Raw genomic sequence first — 22,147 nt, 5'->3', positions numbered from 1 at the left:
GTTAGACATCTGCCTTCGGCTCAGGTCAGGATCACAGGGTCCTGGGATCCCCCTCACTGGGCCCCCTGCTCAGTGGGAAGCTTGCTTCTCCCTCTCCTATTCCCCCTGCTTGTGTTCCCTCTCTCGATGTCTCTCTCTCTGTCAAATAAATAAATAAAATCTTTAAAAAAGAAAAAAAGAAATTGGGATTGGGGCACCTGGGTGTCTCAGTTAGTTGAGAGACTAATTCTTGGTTTCTGCTCAGGTCATGATCTCAGAGTCCTGAGATTGAGCCCCGAGTCAGGCTCTATGCTCAGCACAAGGTCTGCTTCTCCTCCTGCTTCCCTTCCCCCACCCCCTGCACCCAGTTGTGCTCTCTCTCTTAAACAAATAAATTTTTTTTAAATGAAACAAAGAAATTTGACTTCACTGCAGGTTAAGATAATGTGGCAACTCCTTGTGAGGGAGAAAAAAAAAACCCTATAGAACTCATATCTGTTCTAGACAAAAAAAAAAAAAATCATAAACAAGATTATGACATCTAAAAATATTCTTGAGAAGTTCTCAACTGCCTGTCTCTTAGGTAGGCAGCCTATAGTATTTATTTTGGCAGAGTGTGATTTGATATTCATATTTGCTTTTTTTTTTTTTTTTAAGATTTTTTTTTTTTATTTATTTGTCAGAGAGAGTGAGAGAGCACATGAGAGAGACAGCGTGAGCAGGTTGGGGGATGGACAGAGGGAAAAACAGGCTCCCCACTGAGCAGGGAGCCCAGTGTGAGGCTTGATCCCAGGACCCTGATATCATGACCTGAGTTGAAGGCAGACACTTAATCAACTGAGCCACCCAGGTGCCCCACAACACCAATTTCTTTGTTTAAACAAGAAACAAAACAAGGGGCGCCTCAGTGGCTCAGTCAGTTAAGCTTTCAACTCTTGGTTTTAGCTAAGGTCATGATCTCAGGGTCCTGAGATCGAGCCCCACATCGGGTTCCGTGCTGAACATGGAACCTGTTTGAGATTCTCCCTCTTCCTCTGTCCCTCTCCCCACCCACTGCTTGCACTCTCTCTCTCTAAAATAATAAATAAATCTAAAAAAAAAGAAAAGAAAAAGCTTCAAAACTTAACTAATTCAGTACTTTTTTAGGTAGGTGTTTAGCATGAGTATTTTAGGCTTCCTTGACTTTTTTGTTTAATCAAACAGAGATATTTTTTGTCCTCTCTACATTTTCCCTTGAAATGAAACTCTTGTCCCAAATCTGCACTCCTATAGGCATATCTAGGACTGAGCCATCCCCAGGTGCCCCTGGATGACAGACTTTTATAGCAAATGTTACCAACAGTTGACTGTTGTCAACAGTCCTAGAAAGCTGCTGTTTTCATTTATCTTCATTTCCTATCTACTTAGTTCTTTGGAACTAAGTTAGCAAATGCCACTTCTAAAACCCCACCAGCAAAGCGGGGCCACCACCGCCAGGGCTCCCTCCCTTCTCCCCGGGCCCACGAGGCCCTGCCTTCCTTGTTGTTTTCACTGCATGACAGCTCTGTTGAGATAGTCGCGTACCAGACAGTTCACCCGTTTACAGTATGCCCGTCAGTGGTTTTTAGTAGATTCCCAGAGTCAAGCAACCATCCTCACAGACACATTTAGAACATTGTCACTGCCCCCAAAGAAGAAACCCCATGCCCATTAGCAGTCATTTCCATTTCCCCCAACTCCCGCAGCCCTGAGCAAACACTCACCTACTCCCTGGCTCTGTGGATTTGCCTATGCCCTCTGCTTTCCAAGCTCTGCCTCTTCCCCAAGGCCCGAGTCTTCCCCTCACATCCCTGTCTGAGGGAGACAGCGCAGGCATCTCCTGGGACGGGAGGAGTAGATAGGAACTCTCTTGCACAAGGCCATGCGCCCCTTTTCTGGCCCTGAATACCGTTTCCCTGCCTGTGGCTCTGGAGCTTTTTTTGGTTTCTGCCTTCTTTCCTCTCCCAGGTGTAGGCAGAGGGGGCTTCATATGGAGGGCAGCTTCTTATTTGGGGAATTAGGCAGCAGACCAAGCACACAGCTGTTTTTGGCTCTGCCCCTGAAGTCAGTGCTCAAGGCCAGGCTGAGCTCAGAGACTATGCATGGGAATCCACACCAGCCTTCCTGCCAGCCTATACGTACTCCAGCCTCTAACTCTGGGGAGAGACCTTGGATGGGTTGAGGATGCAAAAATCTGAGTCTTCCAGGACCCAGGCTTCTGATCTTGAATAAGTATGTGACTAAAAACAGAAATGAATAGGATAAAACAAAAAAGCAAGAACAGACTAGGTCTTGTCTTAGCCACTCTACTGAGGAGTTGTATGACCCTTGGGGTCACTTCATTGGCCCTGAGCTCAGTGTTCCCATCTTCCAGTGAGGGAGGTAGGCTGATTGATCTATGTGTTGTATCTTTCAGCCTGTGGGTCCCACAATCTGTCCTAGAACACAGAATCCTGCCCTTTCTAAGCCCATTTTTTTTTAAAGATTTTATTTATTTGACAGACAGAGATCTCAAGTAGGCAGAGAGGCAGGCAGAGAGAGGGGGAAGCAGGCTCCCCGCTGAGCAGAGAGCCCGATGCGGGACTCGATCCCAGGACCCCGCAATCATGACCTGAGCCGAAAGCGGATCTAAGCCCATTTTTCAAATGAAAACTTATGCTGGGGTTTCTTGTTCTGAAGTTGGATTAGACCTGTGGGGTTATTGGGGTACCCGAGTGGCTCAGTCATTAAGTGTCTGCCTTCAGCTCAGGTCATGGTCCCAGAGTCCTGGGATCGAGCCCCACATGGGGCTCCCTTGCTCAGCGGGGAGACTTCATCTTCCCCTCTCTCTGCCTGCTTCTCTCTCTCTCTCTGTCAAATAAATAAATAAAATATTTTTTTAAAAAAGACCCATGGGGGTTATATACTCTGTTCATAGTTTCTGCCCCTCGCTCAGTGTGGGAAGTTGGCATGTGTCTTAAGCTGAAGGTGTAGTTGCAGGCCAGCTGCCCATTTAATTCTGCTGTCTGTATGCCTAACCAACGTAGATTATCTAGAATTCTTGTGCATATCTTTCCTGAAACACTGAGTTAGGAGAGGAGAAGTAGGAGGAAGAGGGTAGAGAGCATTAATTTATTTCTGTAGACATTTTGTTTGGTTATGGCTGTTATCATCATCTCGTCATCCTAACAATATCCGTGATGGTTGTAATTATTAACTACGGGGACCTTTGTTATGCTAAGAGCCCTAATGATTTTTAGACTTGGAATTTTTTTTTTTTAAAGATTTTATTTATTCATTTGACAAACAGAAATCACAAGTAGGCAGAGAGGCAGGCAGAGAGAGAGAGGAGAGGAAGCAGGCTCTTTGCTGAGCAGAGAGCCCGATGCGGGACTCGATCCCAGGACCCTGAGATCATGACCTGAGCCGAAGGCAGCGGCTTAGCCCACTGAGCCACCCAGGCGCCCTGGAATTTTTTTTTCCCTCCAATTACTGAGCTAAACCATTCTGCATGGATAGGAGAAACATTTGAAATGTCTTTTGGTGAGTCTGGGAAAGGAAGAGAGTTAAGAGCGTGTGTGCTGAATGGTTAGGGGACAGGTTGGTCTGGCAAGAATAAGGTATGTAGGGGCGCCTGAGTGGCTCAGTGGGTTAAGCCTCTGCCTTTGGCTCAGGTCATGATCTCAGGGTCCTGGGATCGAGCCCCACATTGGGCTCTCTGCTCAGCGGGGAGCCTGCTTTCCCCCCTTCTCTGCTGCCTCTCTGCCTATGATCTCTCTGTCAAATAAATAAAATCTTTTAAAAAAAAAGAAGAAGAAGAAGGTGTGTAAAGAAAAGATGAGGCAGGAATGCCCTACACCATCCATGGTGACCCTCCAGATGATCCCACCAGTCTTCAAAAAACTCTAGAAAAATCAGAAAATGAACGGCGTCGCTGATTTCATATGAAGCTTTCCTGTTCTGGTTGCCAGAGGGACAAAGTAGTCAGATGTGGTAAAGAGACAGCTGATGCTTTGTTCACAGTGACAGGATAGCCTGTAAACTCTGTGGGTGGTCCGGGGGGGGGGGGGGGCAGCAGATATATGAGGCTCCTCTTTAAGTGTGACGGCTAGTAGAGCTGAAAAGCTGGATGACGAAACTATAGTAGAAGATTTAAATGAGGAGATGATTCTACATTTTATATCTCTCTGAAGTCCCACCTCCTCCTTTCTCTTCCCATCACCCTTGCTCTAGTTTAGGTGACCTTGAAGTCTCGTCCAGATTGCTTCCCACATCCAATATTTCCCGCATGATAGCCAGCATGATCTCTGAAACACAGATCTACCTACCCCGTGGCCCTTTGTGTTTGAATCTCACCCACTTCTTTCACATTATTAGCAGATACTATATCCTTGCCAAAGTGTTCCATGTCAGACCACTTCCCCAAATGTGTGAATTGACACCCATTTCCCTAACAGGAAAGTCACCTCATTGGAACCATTTCCAGACTCTGAAGTAACTACCTCTTTTCTTATCTAAAGCCCTCATTAGACGGTCAGGTAGACTTTTGTTACATTTACATTGCCTGATGCTTAGTAGATGCTCAAATATTTGAATGTATGATTCAGTAGATGTTATGGAGAAGGCTGGAGGTGTGGTGGTATTGGAGGCATGGTCATCATGGAGGATAGGTAAGATGTGACTATGCAGAGACAGGCACTGCTGACATGAAAACAAGCATAGGAGATGGCAGGTGGTTTGATGTGTACACAGCAAGACTTGGCAGACCACAGCCTACAAGCCAACTCTGGCCCCCAACTTGTTTTTGTAAATAAAGATTTATTGTAACAAGGTAGGCTTTTTCATTAACACACTGCCTGTAACTTACACACTACATGGCCAGAGTTGAGTAGTTGTCACCATAAAGCCTACAAAGCCCAAAATATTTACTCCCTGCCCTTACAGAAAAAGGTTTACGACCCCTAAATAGAGTAGAAAGGGCAGAGTGGTAGGAGATGAAATATGAAAAGTAGGTAGGGCCAGATCCTGAAATTCTCAGAATAAAGTGTAAATTCTTTAGTCACATGTTATGTAGATGATCATATTTTGGGTTTTATTTTTATTTTTTTAAAAGATTTTATTTATTTGTTAGAGAGAGAGAGAGCAAGCGCACAAGCAGGGGGAATGGCAGGCAGAGGGATATGCAGGTTCCCCACCGAGCAAGAAGCCCAACATGGGACTCGATCCCAGAGCCCTGGGATCATGACCTGAGCCAAAGGCAGATGCTTAACTGACTAAGCCACCCAGGCATCCCTGTGCTAGGTATTTAAAAACCCATTTCTCTTTTCCTTGGTCCAGCACTCAATAGAAAGTACTCAGTCAGGAACACCTGGTACACCTTTTCCCTCATGGTACCCTGCCCCTCTTCTAATGCCCCTTACCCTGACCATGTTCTTAGAGGAAGTATTGAAGCTCTCAGGGAGTGTCTACTGCTAGGTCTGCTGGTAAAATTACACAGACCTAGTTAAAATGAATCTGCTCTCATTTCAGCTGGAGAAAAAGTATTCTGAAATTCTGTCTCCCCCCGCCTCCCCCAAAAAATATCTCAGGAAAGGTGGAGCAAAAAGATAAGCTAGGAACTAAAATTAAAATCTTAGGGCAGGCACATTGTTTTATTTATAAGTTGACATTTTATTATTTTTTTTTAATTTTATTTATTTATTTGACAGAGAGAGATCACAGTTAGGCAGAGAGGCAGGCAGAGAGAGAGAGAGAGAGAGAGAGAGAGGGAAGCAGGCTCCCCGCTGAGCAGAGAGCCCGATGTGGGACTCGATCTCAGGACCTTGAGATCATGACCTGAGCCGAAGGCAGCAGCTTAACCCACTGAGCCACCCAGGCGCCCATAAGTTGACATTTTAAAAAGAAGGGTGTACAAAACCCAATCACAAAGAAAGGAAAATGACAAGCCAGTCTGTCTGGTGAATACACAGATGCCGAAATTCTAAACAAAGTATTAGCAAATCAGATTCAGTGATGTATAAGAAAGATAACATCACAACCAGACTGGACTTGTTCCAAGAATGCAGGGTTGGTTTAATATTTGAAAATCAGTCGTCGTAATTCAGTTCATTAGCAGAATAAAAGAGGAAAAGCGTACGATCCTGTGTCCTCAGCCTCCTCAGCCAGATCATTCTTACTGTTTTGTTTTTTTTTTAAAGATTTTATTTATTTATTTGACAGACAGATCACAAGCAGGCAGAGAGGCAGGCAGAGAGAGGAGGAAACAGGCTCCCCGCCCAGCAGAGAGCCCGATGCGCAGGGCTCGATTCCAGGACCCTGAGACCATGACCTGAGCCGAAGGCAGAGGCTTAACCCACTGAGCCACCCAGGTGCCCCCAGCCAGATCATTCTTTCTGTGAGGAGCTGTCTGGTGCTCTGTGGGCTATTGAGCCCTCTACCTGCTAGAGGCCAGTGACACCCACCCAGTTGTGATAACCAAAAGTGTCTCCACACATTGCCAAGCGCCCTGTGAAGGGTAACAGCACCCCCAGCTGAGTATCACTCTAATATGTAAAGAAAATGATTTGACAAAATTCAAAACCCATTCATTATATTAAAACCAACACACTCAGCAAATTAGGAATAGAAGAAATCTTTCTTAATCTGATGAGAAGCCTTTTTTTTTTTTAAATCTACAGCAGGGGTGCCTGATGCTCAGTTGGTAGAGTGTGGGACTCTTGATCTCAGGGTTGTGAGTTTGATCCCCACTTTGGGGGTCGACTTTACTTAAAAATAAGTAAACAGGGCGCCTTGGTGGCTCAGTGGGTTAAAGCCTCTGCCTTCAGCTCAGGTCATGATCCCAGGGTCCTGGGATGGAGGCCCACATCGGTTTCTCTGCTCAGCGGGGAACCTGTTTCCCTTCCCCTCTCTCTGCCCGCTTGTGATCTCTGTCTGTCAAATAAATAAATAAATAAAATCTTTTTTTTAAAAAAGAGTAAACATACAAACAAACAATAAAATTTAAAAAAAGAAAAAGAAAACCCTATGTCAAACATTATACTTAATAGAGAAATATTGAAAGCTTTCTCTCTGATACTGGGACCAAGACAAAGAGGCCACTTGTATTCAGCCGACTTGAGAACCCAGCGAGATAAGGCAAATGAAAAAATGGAACAGGACGTGAGCAGAATGGAAGGAGGGGGGAAAAAATCTCTCATTTGCAGACACCATTGTGTGTGTAGAAAATTGAAAAGAATCTACAAATAAGTTGCCAGGATTACACAACAAATTGAATTTATTTATTACAAGATGAGTGTACTTTATATTTCTATATACCAACAGCAATTAGAAAAAATTTTGAGTGACGCCATTTAGGGGCACCTGGCTGACTCAGTCAGTGGAGCATTCAGCTCTGATCTCCAGCTCATAAGTTTGAGCCCCACGTTGGAGGTAACCTTTACTTTAAAAAAAAAAAACACCTAAAAGTTTAAAAAAAAATTTTTTTAAGTGACAGCATTTATATTAGCATCAAAAAAAAAACATCAAATACCTAAGAAGACATATAATGATAACTGCATAAAATCTCAGACTGGAAACCCCAAGACATTCTTGAGGAATGCTGAAGAACCAAATCAGTGCCTAGCCAACGTTAGTGCATCAGTATTTCCCAGAGCATATGTTAACGCACATACTCGAGGCCCTTAATGCTTTACAAAATTCAGCCCATCTGAGGTAGGGCCCAAGAATTTGTAGTTCTAAGTGCTGTGCTAAGCTCCTACAGTTGCTGGTAAAGGCCCACAGCTTGAGAGCCACTAATTAAATAAGGGAGGATGTATGCCATATTTGAGGATTCAAAAAACATTGGAAAATTCAGTTCTCCTCATTTAAGGAACTTCTGTATAGTTCCAAAATCCCAGCAGAGGTGTGTGTGTATCTGGATGTATGGAAAACTGACAAGCTGAATCTAAAATTTACATGGACATAAAAAGGACCAAAAGAGCTAGCACAGACTTAGAGAAGAACAGCAAACCTGGAAGGCTTTTAAACTGCCAGATAGTGGAAGGCTTTTAAACTGCCAGATAGTGAAACTTATAATTAAAACAGTGTTTAAGGCGCGTCTGGGTACCTCATTTGGTTAAGCATCCGACTCTTAGTTTCAGCTCAGTGCGTGATCTCGGGATCATGAGATCAAGCACGGAGTCTGCTTGAGATTCTCTCCCTCTGCCCCCACCCCTGCTCTCTTTCTCCCTAAAATAAATAAATACATCTTTAAAAGTAAATAAATAAAAAGTAAAAATGGACAGTGGATTGAATAGACATTCTTCCAAAGAAGGTATCCAGATGGCCAGCAGACACGAAACGATGCTCAACATCAGTCATCATCAGGGAAATGCAAATCAGAACCACAGTGAAGTATCTATCGCCTCATCCCTGCCAGAATGAGTCGTACCAAAAAGATAAGAGATAAGTGTTGGCGAGGATGTGGAGAAAAGGGAGCCCTCATGCACTTTGGGTGAGCATGTTATTGTTGCAATATTATTTATAATAGTCAAGATATATGGAAGCAACCTGGGCTCTTGGGTGGCTCGGTCAGGTTAAGTGTCTGCCTTCGGTTCAAGTCATGATCCCGGAGTCTGGGATAGAGCCCACATCAGGCTCCCTGCTCAGCAGGGGGCCTGCTTCTCCCTCTGTTCCTCAGCCCCACCCTACCCCTGCTCACGCTGTCTCTCACTCACTCTGTCTCTCAAATAAATAAAATCCTTTAAAAAATAGAACTGTTTAATTGGTATATGAATAGACAAGTAGGCAGGTAAGAGAATTGATAAACAGACCCAACACGTGGACCGTCACCTGACATACAACCAGGGGGACCTGTAGGGGAGAAAGGAGGTCTTTCCAAGGCCTGGTGCTGAAACAATTGGGTATCAATTTAGAAAACAATGACCCTTGACCACACCATACACAGAGATTCATTCCAGACTCACTGTAGCACTGAATCGCAGAAGCCTCGCCAACCAGGATGCCCGTCCAATTGCTAGTGAATAGCAGGGAGCAGCCCATGAATAGCAGAAGATATTCGCAACGAGTATATCCAACAAATGATGTCTGGCTAGTACTGTATTTTTTAAAAAGACAACTTGATAGAAACGGGAACAGGCGGCACTTCATAAGAGAATCTCCAAACAGCCAGTGAAGTATTACGGGGGCGGGGGAAAAAACTGTAGCACTGTCTTCTTGGTCTTGGGAGCGGATGGAAAATCACAATAGGATGCTGGCCCAGGCCTGCGGGGGAGGGGGAGTCAGAGGCGGAAGCCCACCAGGGACCAGCATATGAGACAACTGTCTGTGTCTACCAAAGCAGACGCATGGCTGTGACCCAGCCCATGCCATTCTGTCTGTCTGCCCATTGAACCCGGCTGCAGACCGTCCCCTTGCCCAGAGTCGTCCTGTCTTCGGGATTAAGCTAACATAGCCTGGGCAGCTTGAGAAATTTGCACGTCTTCTTGATTTAATACCAAAAACAAACAAATGCCTTAAATGGTCTCTAAATTTGTGAAGCCTGCAGGCCCTTCCGTGGGCGGCCCGGGAGTCAGGGGCTTTGGGTGGGCGAGCATTTGTCATTATCTCTCAGATCCCAGTGTGAAAAGCATTCTCCTGCGCCACCGAGGTCAACAATTTTTTTTTCTTTTTTCTTTTCTTTTAAGCCCAACATGAGGCAGGCTTGAACTCAAAATCCTGATATCAAGACCTGAGTTGAGAGCAAGAGTCAGATGCTTAGCCATTGGAGCCACGCAGCCACTCCACCCTGGTCAGGTCTTAATCACATTTGCGTCTACCACTTTTTCTGTTGTTTTATCAAAGTTTGCACTCATAGAGGGTCAAGCAGTTTCATAGGGTTATGAAAACACGCTCCTCCCATTTCCTACTCACTAGAAGACGTGACTTTTTTCTTTAAGATTTGTTTATTTACGTGAGAGAGGGAGTGCATGAGCACAAGTAGGGGGAAGGGCAGAGGGAGAAGAAGAGGCCCCTCTGCGCAGGGGACAGAGGCAGGACTCCACCCCAGGACCAGCCAAAGGCAGCCTCTTAACCCACTGAGCCACCCAGGCGCCCCTAGAGGACACAAGCTTTAACACACCCTGTTCCTCTGTTACTTACCTTTATCCTCCTTCCACTGCCACTGTCTACCTTTTACTCTATGTCCCATCAGTATTTCTTGTGGGGGGGAAATATTAAATATGCATATATTTAAGTCAAATTGAGACAGCTCCATTTTTCTATCTGCATCTTTTTCACTTAGCTTTATATTCTTTTGAAAACACCGGTTATAACATTCCATCTGTGAGCATGCCTCAGTGTGTTTAACTACACCCTTATTGTTGGACATTCTGTAGTTTCTTGTTTTGCTTGTTTTCTTGCTACTGTGAACACAAATATAAGTCATATATCTATGTGTATGGATGCTTATTACTGTAGACAAATGGATTCATAGACATGCCTTTTCTCATAACTTCAGTTTTCTGTGGTTAATAACTGTCCGAGTTTTATTTGCTTGTTTTGTGTTCTTCCCCTTCTGGTGTGCTCTGAACTAGACTGGTTGTACACTGCACCGCCGACATCCTGGGAATGTCACTGGCCTCCTGGGATTCCTTTTGGCTGTCTCTCATGCTCTCTTGGGCCCCAACTCCCGTGTCTTTTCTTGGTTTCCTCCCTTGTCCAGGGGAGCGGCCACACTATCCCACCACCCTGAGAAAGGCATACGTGGGGGATCCATTGTGTAGTCCTCACGTGTCTTAAAAGCCTCTTTATTTTATCATCACCGTAATTTGGTTAGGCATAAAATTCTAGTTCTCAGTTCACTCAGAATTTTGAAGGAATCCTGTTGTTTGCTTCTTGCTTCCAATGATATCACTGCTAAGAAGTCTGTTGCTATTTCAATTCTTGGTCTTTTGTTTTGTAACCTGATTTTCACTCTGGGAAGATTTTGGGATCTTGGTCTGTGGCATCCTGAGATTTCAGTCTGTTTTGTTCTTGTTCATTAGGTTGTCCTCATGATGACTTCCACCATGCAAACTCTGGAAACCCAGAGCCTCCAGTTCAGTGGCCTCTCCTTGAATTCTCTTACTTATTTATTTTGAGACTTTCCCTCTACTTTTCTGATTTATCTTTTGGGAACCTCATTATCAGATGTTGGCCCTCCCATACTTATCCTCTAATTTTCTTGTCTTCCTTCTTTTTTAATTTTTTTTTAAATGTCTATTTGTTTTACTTTACTTGTTTCTCTACTTTCTCTTGTAGGCTTTGATTTCATTTTTCAACTCTGTTGTCCTGGTGTTAATTTATAAGAGCTGCTTTTGGTCCTCTGGTTTTTTTTTTTTTTTTTTAAGAACATCATATTCTTTTCTTTTTTTTTTTTTTTAAGATTTTATTTATTCATTTGACCGATAGAAATCACAAGTGAGCAGAGAGGCAGGCAGAGAGAGAGAGAGGAGGAAGCAGGCTCCCTGCTGAGCAGAGAGTCTGATGCGGGGCTCGATCCCAGGACCCTGGGAACACGACCCGAGCTGAAGGCAGAGGCTTTAACCCACTGAGCCACCCAGGAACCCCAAGAGGATCATATTCTTGACGGGTTCAGTGTCTCTTCATCTCTCTGAGGGCATTCATAGTCATTGTTTGGAAATTGTCATCAGTTCTCCATAGTTTGTTTTTGTTAAGTGCTTTCTTTTTTATTTGTTCAGGTATGTCTTTCATGATAAAGGTTTTTCTCAGCTGCTCGCTGATCCTTCTGCGTGTGCACATATTTAAGAGAGGAGGTTGAGAAGCTGATTAGAAATTCTGTGTGGGGTTTGTTGACTGTGGTCTTCATCTGTAGGGAGATCGTACTGAGCTGCTCTGTTGGGGAACCCGTGGGGCCGACCCCTTTGGGCCCTTGAACGTTCAGATGCCCCAGAAAAGCTTCCAGGTTTCTGTCCCTAGAGCATCTGTTTGGCTTCATTTACTCTCTGTTTCCATCACAACCAGCTCTGCTTCAAATCCCTCTCTTACCTTCTTTTAAAAAAAAAAAAAAAAAATCTAGTTTTCTGCCAGGGTGCCTCATTCCTGCTGAACCAATTCTGCTCTTTCCACCATCCACTTGCTGCCACTCTCCCAGAACTGCTTTGTACCTCCAGTACCTGAGCGGGGGTGGGGGACTGAGGGGAGAGTCCCCTGTCCCCAGCAGGCTGGTCCCTGGCTTTCTGTGGCTGCTGGCTGAAACTCAGCTTCCCTGGGTCTTCGGAGTCGGTTACAAATGTCCTGCTGCCGCCTAACTTCCCACATTTTGTGGCCGTCGTCTCCTTTCCTATTATTTTTGTCTTTGTGACTTGTGCCTTTAAAACAAATAATAAATCCCATTGTTTTAGAGAGGTTTCCGGTGGAAGAGGACATAAATATGTCCATTCATGTCACTCTCTTTGACCAGAGATGTCCCCCGCTGCTCTTGGGGAAGACATCTGAGAGCAGTCAGTTGAGAACACTGGTCCAAGGAGGTTTGAAGAATTATTATTTTTCTTGTCATTGGCTCATCAGGAACCATAGGCTAGAGCCTGTAATAGGTTCTAAGATGCTTTCTTGGCTATAGCTTCTTGGCAGCGTTCTTTTTCATTCAGGTAAAATGGGGAGGGACACGTTGGTCCATGGGGCCTCCCGAATGGCAGACTCTCCCCAGCAGGAGCTCTGAGGGGGCTGTGGATCCTATCAGGCGCTGGGTGCAGATCCCGACTTTGTCTTGTTTTCTCTCTTGAGCGAAATGACTGTTTGTTTTTTCCCTTTTATTCCCAATCCCCACACCTGTCGTACAGGATGACGAGAGTCTGAAGTACCTGACGCACGAGGAAAAGGATGTCATCCTGTTTTTCGAAGAGACCATCGATTCCCTGGGAGACGACTTTGAGGAGCAAGTCCTATGTGACGGCCACTCTCCAGGGTCTCTGGAAGAGCGTGCTTCTGGTCACTCAGAGCCGGGAGAGGTGATCGACTTAGTGCAGCCAGCACCAGAGGCGGGAGAACCGGAGTGCCTCGCAGCTGGGACAGCAGCAGCAGGTGAGGACGTCCCCCGTGTGTGGCCAGAAATGATGCTGTGGGGTACATCGGGTTTTTGCAGGGTAGAAGCAGGGTCTCGCTAGTTTGAGTGTCCAGCCAAGCAGATGCTTTCGTAGCGTATTAGGAGACAGCCTCTGAAGGGAGTTTCCGAAAGGCCAGGATAAAGAATGACACTAGCTGGCCACATGAATCGGAGGGGAAGGGGAGAGAAAGAAAACTGGAAATGAATTCCAGGTGTAACAATTCATTCTACGAAGAAAACAGACGAGGTACTTCTATTTTAGCCCTTGGGTTTGATCTCAGAGTTTGAGCAATCTTCTATCCCTGTTTCTCTAGCATGACTTTCCAAAGTAGGAGTATTTGAACTGAGAAGTCTGCTGGTTCAGGAAAGCAGGAAAAGAGCAGACAAGAGTTTGGCTCAGCGTCTAGTAGGTTGTGGGTTTGTAGGTTTGCTTGATTCAGGGTGGCCTCCAAGGAGAGGCACGAATTTTGTCTTTTGAATCCTGCGAGAAGACCAGACAGGACGGATGAGGTGGGATTGTCTGGCACTGTCCTTCCTGATCGGAAAAGATCCTCGAAATAAGCTTCGGCAAGGACATGAGGATTGGAAGGATGAGGGAGAAACAGAAGGGAAAGTGTTTGGGCTCTTACTACAAAATACTGCCATCTGCCACAAGCCTCTAGAAATATATTTTCTATCGTGCGCACACGTTTGTGTGCTTGCAAGGTACGTGCGCAAGGCGGGGTGTTACACCAGATTTCACAGACTGGGGTTCTCGGCTCCAGTGTGGAGCTTTGCCTGTAGCCATGTCAGCAAAGAAGAGACTGAATAAGAATTTCCCGTTTTTATCACACTTCTTTGAAGTGTGTTTCCTAACGTTAACTTGAACCTGCTGATCCTTTAAAAATGCCAGATTGTATACTAGTGCCAAGGGAAACACTCACTGAGAGAAAGCCGCCCTGCCCACCCATCTCTACCGGGACATTCTCAGGCCAGTGGCAGTTGCCTTCTCCGGCAGGCGCTGTGTGAGAGTCTGAGACTAGGGACAAATAAGATGCAGCGCGCAGTTCTGCCGCAAAGGACAGGTGTGTGGATGTAGGTGCCCACGGTGTTGGGTGGCCTGTAATCCATATCTGTTAAGGGCATCGTAAAGGCTCAGCAGTGTATTGAGTTTGACCCAGGGCATCTGACACAACCAGCTGGTCTTCATCTAGAAAAACCTGATGCAGGGGTGCCCCCAACCTTCCTGCCTCCATTTCCCCTCAGCAACACCGCCTCCTGAGGTGGGTTGTTATTCTGACCTGGTCCACACCTCCTTAGAAGCCCACATGCTCCGTGTGCATCCCAGGGGCTGAGCCTTCAGACTGGCGTCTTCTACTGTCCCTGACGCGTCATGCCTTCTCATAACTCACGGGGATGGTGAGACTCACGGGGCAGGTTCTCCTTTGCTGGGCCAGGGAGGTTAGCCGACAGGATGCTGACATTGCTGCTGATGTTGGCTTTATGTCCCTTGTACGCCCTCATGAATCCAGTGGGAAGGCAGTGGGATGCATTTATTTTTACCTAACGTGGTACCTGATGAGGATTCTGCCTCCTTTTCAGGGACTGGCCCTGTTGGGAAGGAAGACATTCCTGTCCTTGAGGGCAGGAAACCAGAAGCCGGGGATCCTCCCTTGCCAGGCCCAGCAGCTCCAGAGGCCCCTCCTGTGCCGCCCTCCCCGCCTGTGGCCACAGCAGCCGCGCCCCCTAGGAAAGAGCTGCTGGCCCCGGCTCCCCCCTCAGAGCACCCCAAACTGCCCCGCTCCGTTCCCACTCCCCTGGTAATCGCTCAGAAAATGTCTGAGAAGGTGGCAGGGAATGAAGGGTTTCCACCTGTGTCCCCCTCCAAGGAGAGCAAGCCAGGGGACTGGAGGACACTGCCTTCGGGGGCCCCTCGGCATGGGGACACTTTCCTGTGGCACAAACACACAGCCCAGCCCGCGCCCAAGATCCACCGCTTCCCAAGCAACATCAGCGTGACCAACAGCGCGGGGAAGGAGTTCAACAAGACCATCTCCAAAGCAGCTGTCAACGTGCAGGAGCGGAAGGCCCGGGTCTTGGCCAACATCAATGGCGTCTCTTTCCTGGCCGCGGGGGAGGTGGAAGACCGGGCCCCCAAGGCTGAGGTTGCCGAGCTAGGGACGCGTGGCCAGAGCAAGCCAGGCCCCATCCACGATGCCGCGTCCACACGGGCGGGCAGCCACACCGGCACTCTGCAGTCCAGAGGCGTGCAGACGGAACAGTGCCCGCCATTGGCCAATGGCTTCCAGAGCATCCACGACGTCCTGAAGAGTGAGCCCAGTGCCTTCGTCTCAATGGGGAAAACTGTCACCTTCCGTCCAGACCCGGCACTGGCCGGCAAACTTGCACGGCAGAATGCCAGCAGGAGCCTTTACGAGCACCGGCAGCCGGACTGCAGCCAGGATGCCAGGAAGCGGTCAGGGTCGCTGCCCAGGGCTGTTGGGTTTAGGCCCCAGGGTATCACTGTCCAGTTCTCTGGTCGCGGCTCCACGGAGGAGGCCCGCCGGGAGGCCCTGCGCAAGCTTGGCCTTCTGAAGGAGAACTTGTGATGGAGGGTGGGGTGGGGCTGGAGAGGCAGGATGGCCAGGCCCATGTGGCCTAACAACAGATGTGCCCGCATGAGGAGCAGTGGCCACGGTCCCAGGGCTGTGCCCTGTGGAGGACAAGAGATGACAGGTGCCAGGACTCCACAGTCCAGGCGGAGGGAGTGGGGACAGGAAGTGTGCCCGACTCCGCTGCCAAGTCCGAGCAGGGCGATCCTTCTGGGAGAGTCCGGCCTCCTATCTTGTCTTCCTTTTTCTTGGAGTTCAAAGACGAGCCCTGAAAACCCTAAATGCCATATCTTTTTTTTTTCTTTTTTTTTGAATTTAGAAGGAAGGGGATTGGATCTGATCTGTTTACTTTTCAGTCTCTCATCTAGACTTCTCCCAAGGAGGGGACACCCAAGACATTTAGATCTCTTACATTTAGTTATCCATGAAAGGGATTGCCTCTTCCTTTTCTGAGAAAATAAAACAGAAATGCCCGTTCAATCTTTATAACATCTCAGAGCATCTCCCTTGGTTTTTCTGTTTGTTTCTCAGGGGTAAATGTTGGTGTGTTGGCCCTAGATGTGCCTTTGTTTCTGGCTATAATTTGGTTTACCCATGTGTTGCTTTGGATTTTTTAAAAATTGAATATTGAAATGAATCCTTCAGAATATGTAATTTTGAGTTACAGGAACGGAATGGGAAGGCCGGATTTGGAAAAGGTGGTAATTTTCAGTAAGTCCCATCAGACTATGGGGGCTTTGTCACTGGGAGATATGTGGGTGAGCGTGTATGGTGTATATACCTGTCTGTAATGTGTGTTTATGGAAACTTGTGTTCACACGCGCATATCTTCGTGAGTCCACATCCACCAACGCTTCAAGACCCTATCAAGTAACTAGAGGATGTAAGGTAAGTGCCCTTCCTACTCTCTCGATGGACGCAGCCATCCCAGCTACAATGGGAGAGAGACTGGAACCTTTAAGGACACATCTCAATCATCTCCTTAATCAGAGTGCTTCTTACTCACCCATGGGTCGCTCTGTACCCAGGGAAGGTAATATTTCAAGTAGGCTTCCAGAGAAGCAAGATAGTTCTTTTTTTTTTTTTTTTTAAGTGAAGAACATTTTTAAGGATGTATCCCTTAATTTTAACCTGATTTCAATTTATCACCCAATTTTACTTGTGCGTGTTGCAAGGTAGCTAGTGAACAGAAGGAAACGAAAACATTCTTGAGATCCCTCGTGTTCTGTGAGCACGATCTCAGGTTTAGTTTTAAAGGGGAACGAAACCCCAGCAAGCTAGGTTCCACAGTTCTTGAGGACTGCTTTTCTCCCAGACTGTGTGTTACATGCTGAGTTGTAGCCACAAGCATGTTATTATTAAAACTATTTAAGGCTGGAGTCTTAAGCCTCTAAAAATAGACTGGGAAGGGCCCCAACTGCAAGTCACGCCCTTTTGTTATTATGTCTCAGTGAGTGTCACAGACTTGGTTGCCTCCTGTTGAGTATTATTTAAATTAAAACTTTTAAATGTGTCGTAAAGGACATCTTTCGTAGTGTTCAATTTGCCTTGTAAGTTACATAAATTGATTGTCAATGTTTCCTTAGAACTACAGTATTTAGTGTCTCATCCAGCCCATGTCCTCCTAAAATAATCTTATAGATTCTTGATGGTCTTAATTTAAATAGGTGCTTTGATTTTACAGGTTTTCAAAATAGTTTTTATTGTGTTCCTATTTATGTTGGATTTTGTTTGAAGAATTCTTGAGGGCTATATTACCCTTTCATAAGGAGAGATGCCATATAGTGTTTTAAAAGAGGGTCTTTTAATGGTCTTTTTATGGCTAACATTTTAAATATCTTTTAAATATGAGAATTATCTCTTGTATGCTATCCTATGACTTCACTGTGATTAAGGTCAACATGACTCTAGGTATATTGTTCTCATGATGACGGTTTTGAAAAATAAATTTAGAGATTTGTCTTAAGTAGAAACAGCTTTGTTTTTGCATTTTATACTTGCACCCAATTATTTTCTTTTAAATGGTTATATCCTTCCCTTATATTTATTCATAATTATACTGGCTATTACTCTGGCCATTTCTTGTGCCCCAAACCCTAGTAATTAAAGGCATGTGTTTTGTACAAGATTCAAATGATAGCTATTAATGCTGTAACCTGTATACGTTTCATGTTAATAAAATCATCTAGTTTGGGAGCCCCTGGATGGCTCAGTCGGTTAAGCACCTGTCTTTAGCTCGGGTCGTGATCCTGAGGTCCTGGGATGGAGCCCCACATCGGTCTCCCTGCTCAGCGGGGAGTCTTTGTTTCTCCCTCTGCCCCTCACCCTGCTCAAATAAATGAAATTAAATTAACCTCTAGTTTGCAGTGAGGCATTAGTTCCCTTGTCATAACTATGTGATAGGACATTCACAAAGGCTCATCTTCAAGGGAACGCTAAGGATCACATTTCAAAGCAAAATTGTAATGAAAAGAAAAGATTAATCTCCAGTGCCCATGTTTTTTTTTTTTTTTTCTTTTCAAAATGATACCTGTAAATCACATTCCGTTTTTATGAAACTCTTTATCTTAATACTTAAAAATGGTGGGAAAGATTTCCTGCTTTTCGGAAGGTATGTACACATGCCACTGAAGTCTCCTCCGCACACAGTACTACTTCGCAGATACCACAGCAACAATCCATACACAGTACTACTTTGTGGATTCCAGAGTCACAATCCACACATAGTACTACTTCACAGATTCCAGAGAAACAATCTGCACACAGTACTACTTTGCAGATACCAAAGTAACAATCCACACACAGTACTACTTCGTGGATACCAGAGTAACAATATGTACACAGTACTTCTTCACAGACTCCAGAGAAACAATCTGCACATAGTACTATTTCAATAGCAGAGTGACGATCTACACACAGCACTACATCACAGATTCCAGAGAAACACTCCACACACAGCACTACTTCATGGATTCCAGAGTAACAATCCACACACAGTACTACTTCATGGATACCACAGTAAGAAGCCCCACACAGCACTACTTACCAGATTCCAGAGAAATAATCCACACATATTAACACTTCACAGATACCAGAGTAACAATCTGCACACAGTACTACTTCATGGACTCCAGAGCAACAAACCACACACAGTACTACTTGTGGATTCCAGAGAAACAATCCAACACAGGTATCAGCTGCTTTGCAGATACCAGAGTAACAATCCGCACACAGTACTGCTCTGTGGATTCCACAGTAACATGCACGCACAGCACTACTTCACAGATACTAGAGCAGCCATGTCTGTTCCCGTCCCTCCTCCTCCCTGCTCCACTGTGCTCCCTAATCTGCCCAAACTGGGAGAAAGTCTGATCTCTGCTCTTGTCCCCCAGCTGGCATTGTTCTCTTTCAAGACCCGTTGAGGAGAAAGACAGGGGGTGTCCTGAGTCTGTCGAGGTACACACGGCGGGGTTCGGGCCTGAGCCCGCTCCTGCTCTTCCTTCCCTGCGCAGCACACACAGGCATGGGCAGTATAGGATTCTTCACACAAAATTCCTCGTGGGGGGCTCCTAAGATCAGCTCCCCATTTTCATGAAGAGGTTAGTGGAGTTGATAAGTGAGGCCTCAGGAGACCCTCAGGATTGGCCTTTTTATTGGTAAAGAAATCAGAAAGGTATTCTCTTCCTTAAATTCCCACAGCTCTGGCTATGAGGCCTTTGACCCTTCGGAGGATTTGGTGGGGATGTTTTTGATACAGGTGATCTAAGAAATCAGTTCTTGATGTTTATTCAAGAGGAACGTAGAGAGAAATAAGATAAATATGAAAACAATACACTCTTATCGAGAAAGGCGTCCCTGCTGGGCCGGGTCCCTAATGGAGGCAGCAGAATGAGGCATTGTTTCCCTAGGAGTGTTTTTGACCACCTGGAAAAGGTTTAATACATTTCTCTCCCTCAGCTGTCCCTTGAGATCTTAAATGTTTGTCATCAAACCCTGGTGTTCCCTGAAGGCTCGGAGCTGGTTTGCTGTGTTTTTCCTCTGCTCTGGCCTGTGACCCCCTGCTGCCTGCCTGGTGGGGGAGGGGTAGGAGGAAGGGGAGGTGTGTGAGGAACGCTCACCTGTGAAAGGTTCGTGTTGTCATTGAAATGACAAGCCACCAAACAGGTTCTGTTTGTTCTCTTCACAGCAAGGCTTTCTCGGGCTTTCAAGTATGGGAACAAGTTGGCATATCCTTTTCTAATCTACTCACTGGACAAGCCCTGCTTTCAGATACCTGAGAAAAGAGAAGGCAGGGCTCTAAGCCACCGAGTCCTGGGAAGATGGGGACTGGAACTGCATTGGAGGGGTGGGGGGGGGGGGGGTGGCTGGGCCAGGAATGCAGCCACCTGCTGCCTCAGCTGACCAGGCCAGTGCAGCCCCTGCTTCCCTGCCCCTTGCCAGGTTCTCCCTCTTCCCTAAGAGCAAGCAGTGCTGCTAGGGGAAAAAAAATCTCTCTGTCTGCATGAGAAAAGGCAGGATCATGACCTAAAGGCACTTCCCAGCCCACGCTTTTCAGCATAAAAAGGGTCAACCTCTGTGTGTGAGGTTTGTGGTCGATCTAAAATGTCTCTTTATTTTAAAACAGATCATGAAACTCTTCCCTGCATATTCCAAATTCATGAGACTTAAGAAAGGCCAACCGCTGCCATCACCAGCAGGCTCACTCGCTGTCCTGGCTACTGTCCTTCTAGGGAGGCCACTGACGACCCCAGAAGCCAGGCAGTGCCCAGCCCATGCGATACCATTGGCGCACCAACCGGGCCAGCACTGCTGTGTAAGGATCTCCTTTAGGCCCGCTTATCATCTGAAGCGCAGGAACTTTCTATTCAACAATGAGCTAAAGGCGGGGAAACAGAGTGATTTTCAGAAATGGCCCAGAAAGCCAAAATGGCAAACACGGTTCGCTAAGCTGGGCGGGGCAAACCACAAATGGCCCTGAGTCAGGGATAGGGTCCACCAATGACACCCCCCACCCCAACTCGGAGAACGGTGCAATCCTGGGGCACCTCCTAGTGTTGCTTTCTGCCTTCCGATTCCCCCAGTGCCCAGACCTGTGTGCCATGGGCTCCCAAGGGCCCTTCTGCTTTGGGGGCATGCCAGGATCTAGAGCAAAGCCGAGTCAGAAGGAATCTCCCTGCCTCCATGGCCAAGTTCAATGTAGGTTTTCCTGATTCCCACTGCTTCTTCAAGACGCTTAAGCCAGCCATTTCCCCAGCTAACCATGTTTCTGAGGTTCAGAGAGTATTTCCAAAGGGGAAACCCATCCTCATTTTGTGGAGGGCCTCGGGGGTCTACTTTCTGGGCACTGGAGCTCCTAGTGTGGCCGCTTAGGTTCGGGATTCAGCGGTCACCCCCGCCCAACACCCCCTGCCTGCACTCAAGGTAGGGGCTGGGCCGCTCCGGCCTGGGGGGCCAGAGGTAGGAATTCACATTCAGAAGCAGAGGTTAATGGAACTTAGTCCTTGATAAACATGTCACACTTCATAAACCAGCCTCTCAGTGTTTGTGGGTCAAGCACAGCTGCCAAGGATAACAACCAAAGTTCTGGAAATAACCTTTAAGGGGTGGGGTGAGTGAGCAAGGAATCCGTGTGTCAGGCAGAGAGGCTCCTGAGCACAGGGGCCCTGTGTGTACACACGTGTGTGTGCTGGCGGGAGCAGGCACACGCACTTCTAGGCGACAGGTGAGATCCGTCCACGGGATTCGCTGATTGCCGCTGAGTGGCATGCGCCCCTCGAGTGGGGGACATGCAGCGGGAGGCTGGCCCTTGTTATTAGAGATGCGTTCCAGCCTCCGTGGTCTTTGTGCAATCACATCACACCGATGGAACCCACACCCCGACGTTATTGGGGTGGTAACGATAGAAGGTTCTCTCCTGCTTCCAACGGGTCTTCCTGTGGTACGTGGCTTTCCAGTCCATGGGATAGGACAGAATTTATCCTGTCACTTAGACATCCTTTGGTGTCTATGCATTTTGAAGTTGGGGGGAGATAACCTTTGCTTTGTGAAGACAATGTCAAAGAGGAGGAAGGTTCAGGAAGGGCCTCCCTGGCCGGCCTTGACATACCAGCCGGGGAGCCTCACCTCCCTGGGGCTTGCTTTCCAAACCCAGCTTGGGGCACCTCGGCAGGCTCTTCCCAGCTCATCATCCCTGGGTTTGTGATATATCTTCTAAGGCCCTTTATTCTCCAGCCCAATCGTAAAAACCAAAGGAACTCAACTGAAGTGTTAATCACGGACAGCAGTTGTCCAAAACTCGTAATTCATGCAGCTTAGGAGGAGAACCAAGTGGTGCTAAATAGGACCGTGTTTGCCGATTCATCCAGCGAGTCTGTGTGTCCCTCCCTGTGCCCCATACTGTGAGTGGTGCTAAATGTCACCGCCTGTTCCTCATGACCGCCTGTCAGGCGGCTGCGAGGACAACATTCACAGATGAGAAAATGCAGATTCCTCTTCTTCA

General features: G+C 46.7%; 1 protein-coding gene across 1 annotated transcript in view; it reads left to right on the top strand.

Annotated features, from left to right (window-relative positions):
- Positions 1–17,844, top strand: part of PROSER2 (proline and serine rich 2) — a 43,846-nt gene extending 26,002 nt beyond the window's left edge. Inside the window, exons 3-4 of the mRNA XM_059404332.1 lie at positions 12,795–13,035; positions 14,639–17,844. Of these exons, the coding sequence (XP_059260315.1) occupies positions 12,795–13,035; positions 14,639–15,645 (1,248 nt within the window). The 3' untranslated portion in view covers positions 15,646–17,844. The remainder of the gene's footprint in view (positions 1–12,794; positions 13,036–14,638) is intronic.
- Positions 17,845–22,147: the final 4,303 nt, after the last annotated feature.

Source organism: Mustela nigripes, chromosome 6, assembly GCF_022355385.1.
Source record: "Mustela nigripes isolate SB6536 chromosome 6, MUSNIG.SB6536, whole genome shotgun sequence".
Lineage (NCBI taxonomy): Eukaryota > Metazoa > Chordata > Mammalia > Carnivora > Mustelidae > Mustela > Mustela nigripes.
The sequence above is the reverse complement of the archived record's forward strand: the minus strand, read 5'-3'. Positions and strand labels throughout refer to the sequence as shown.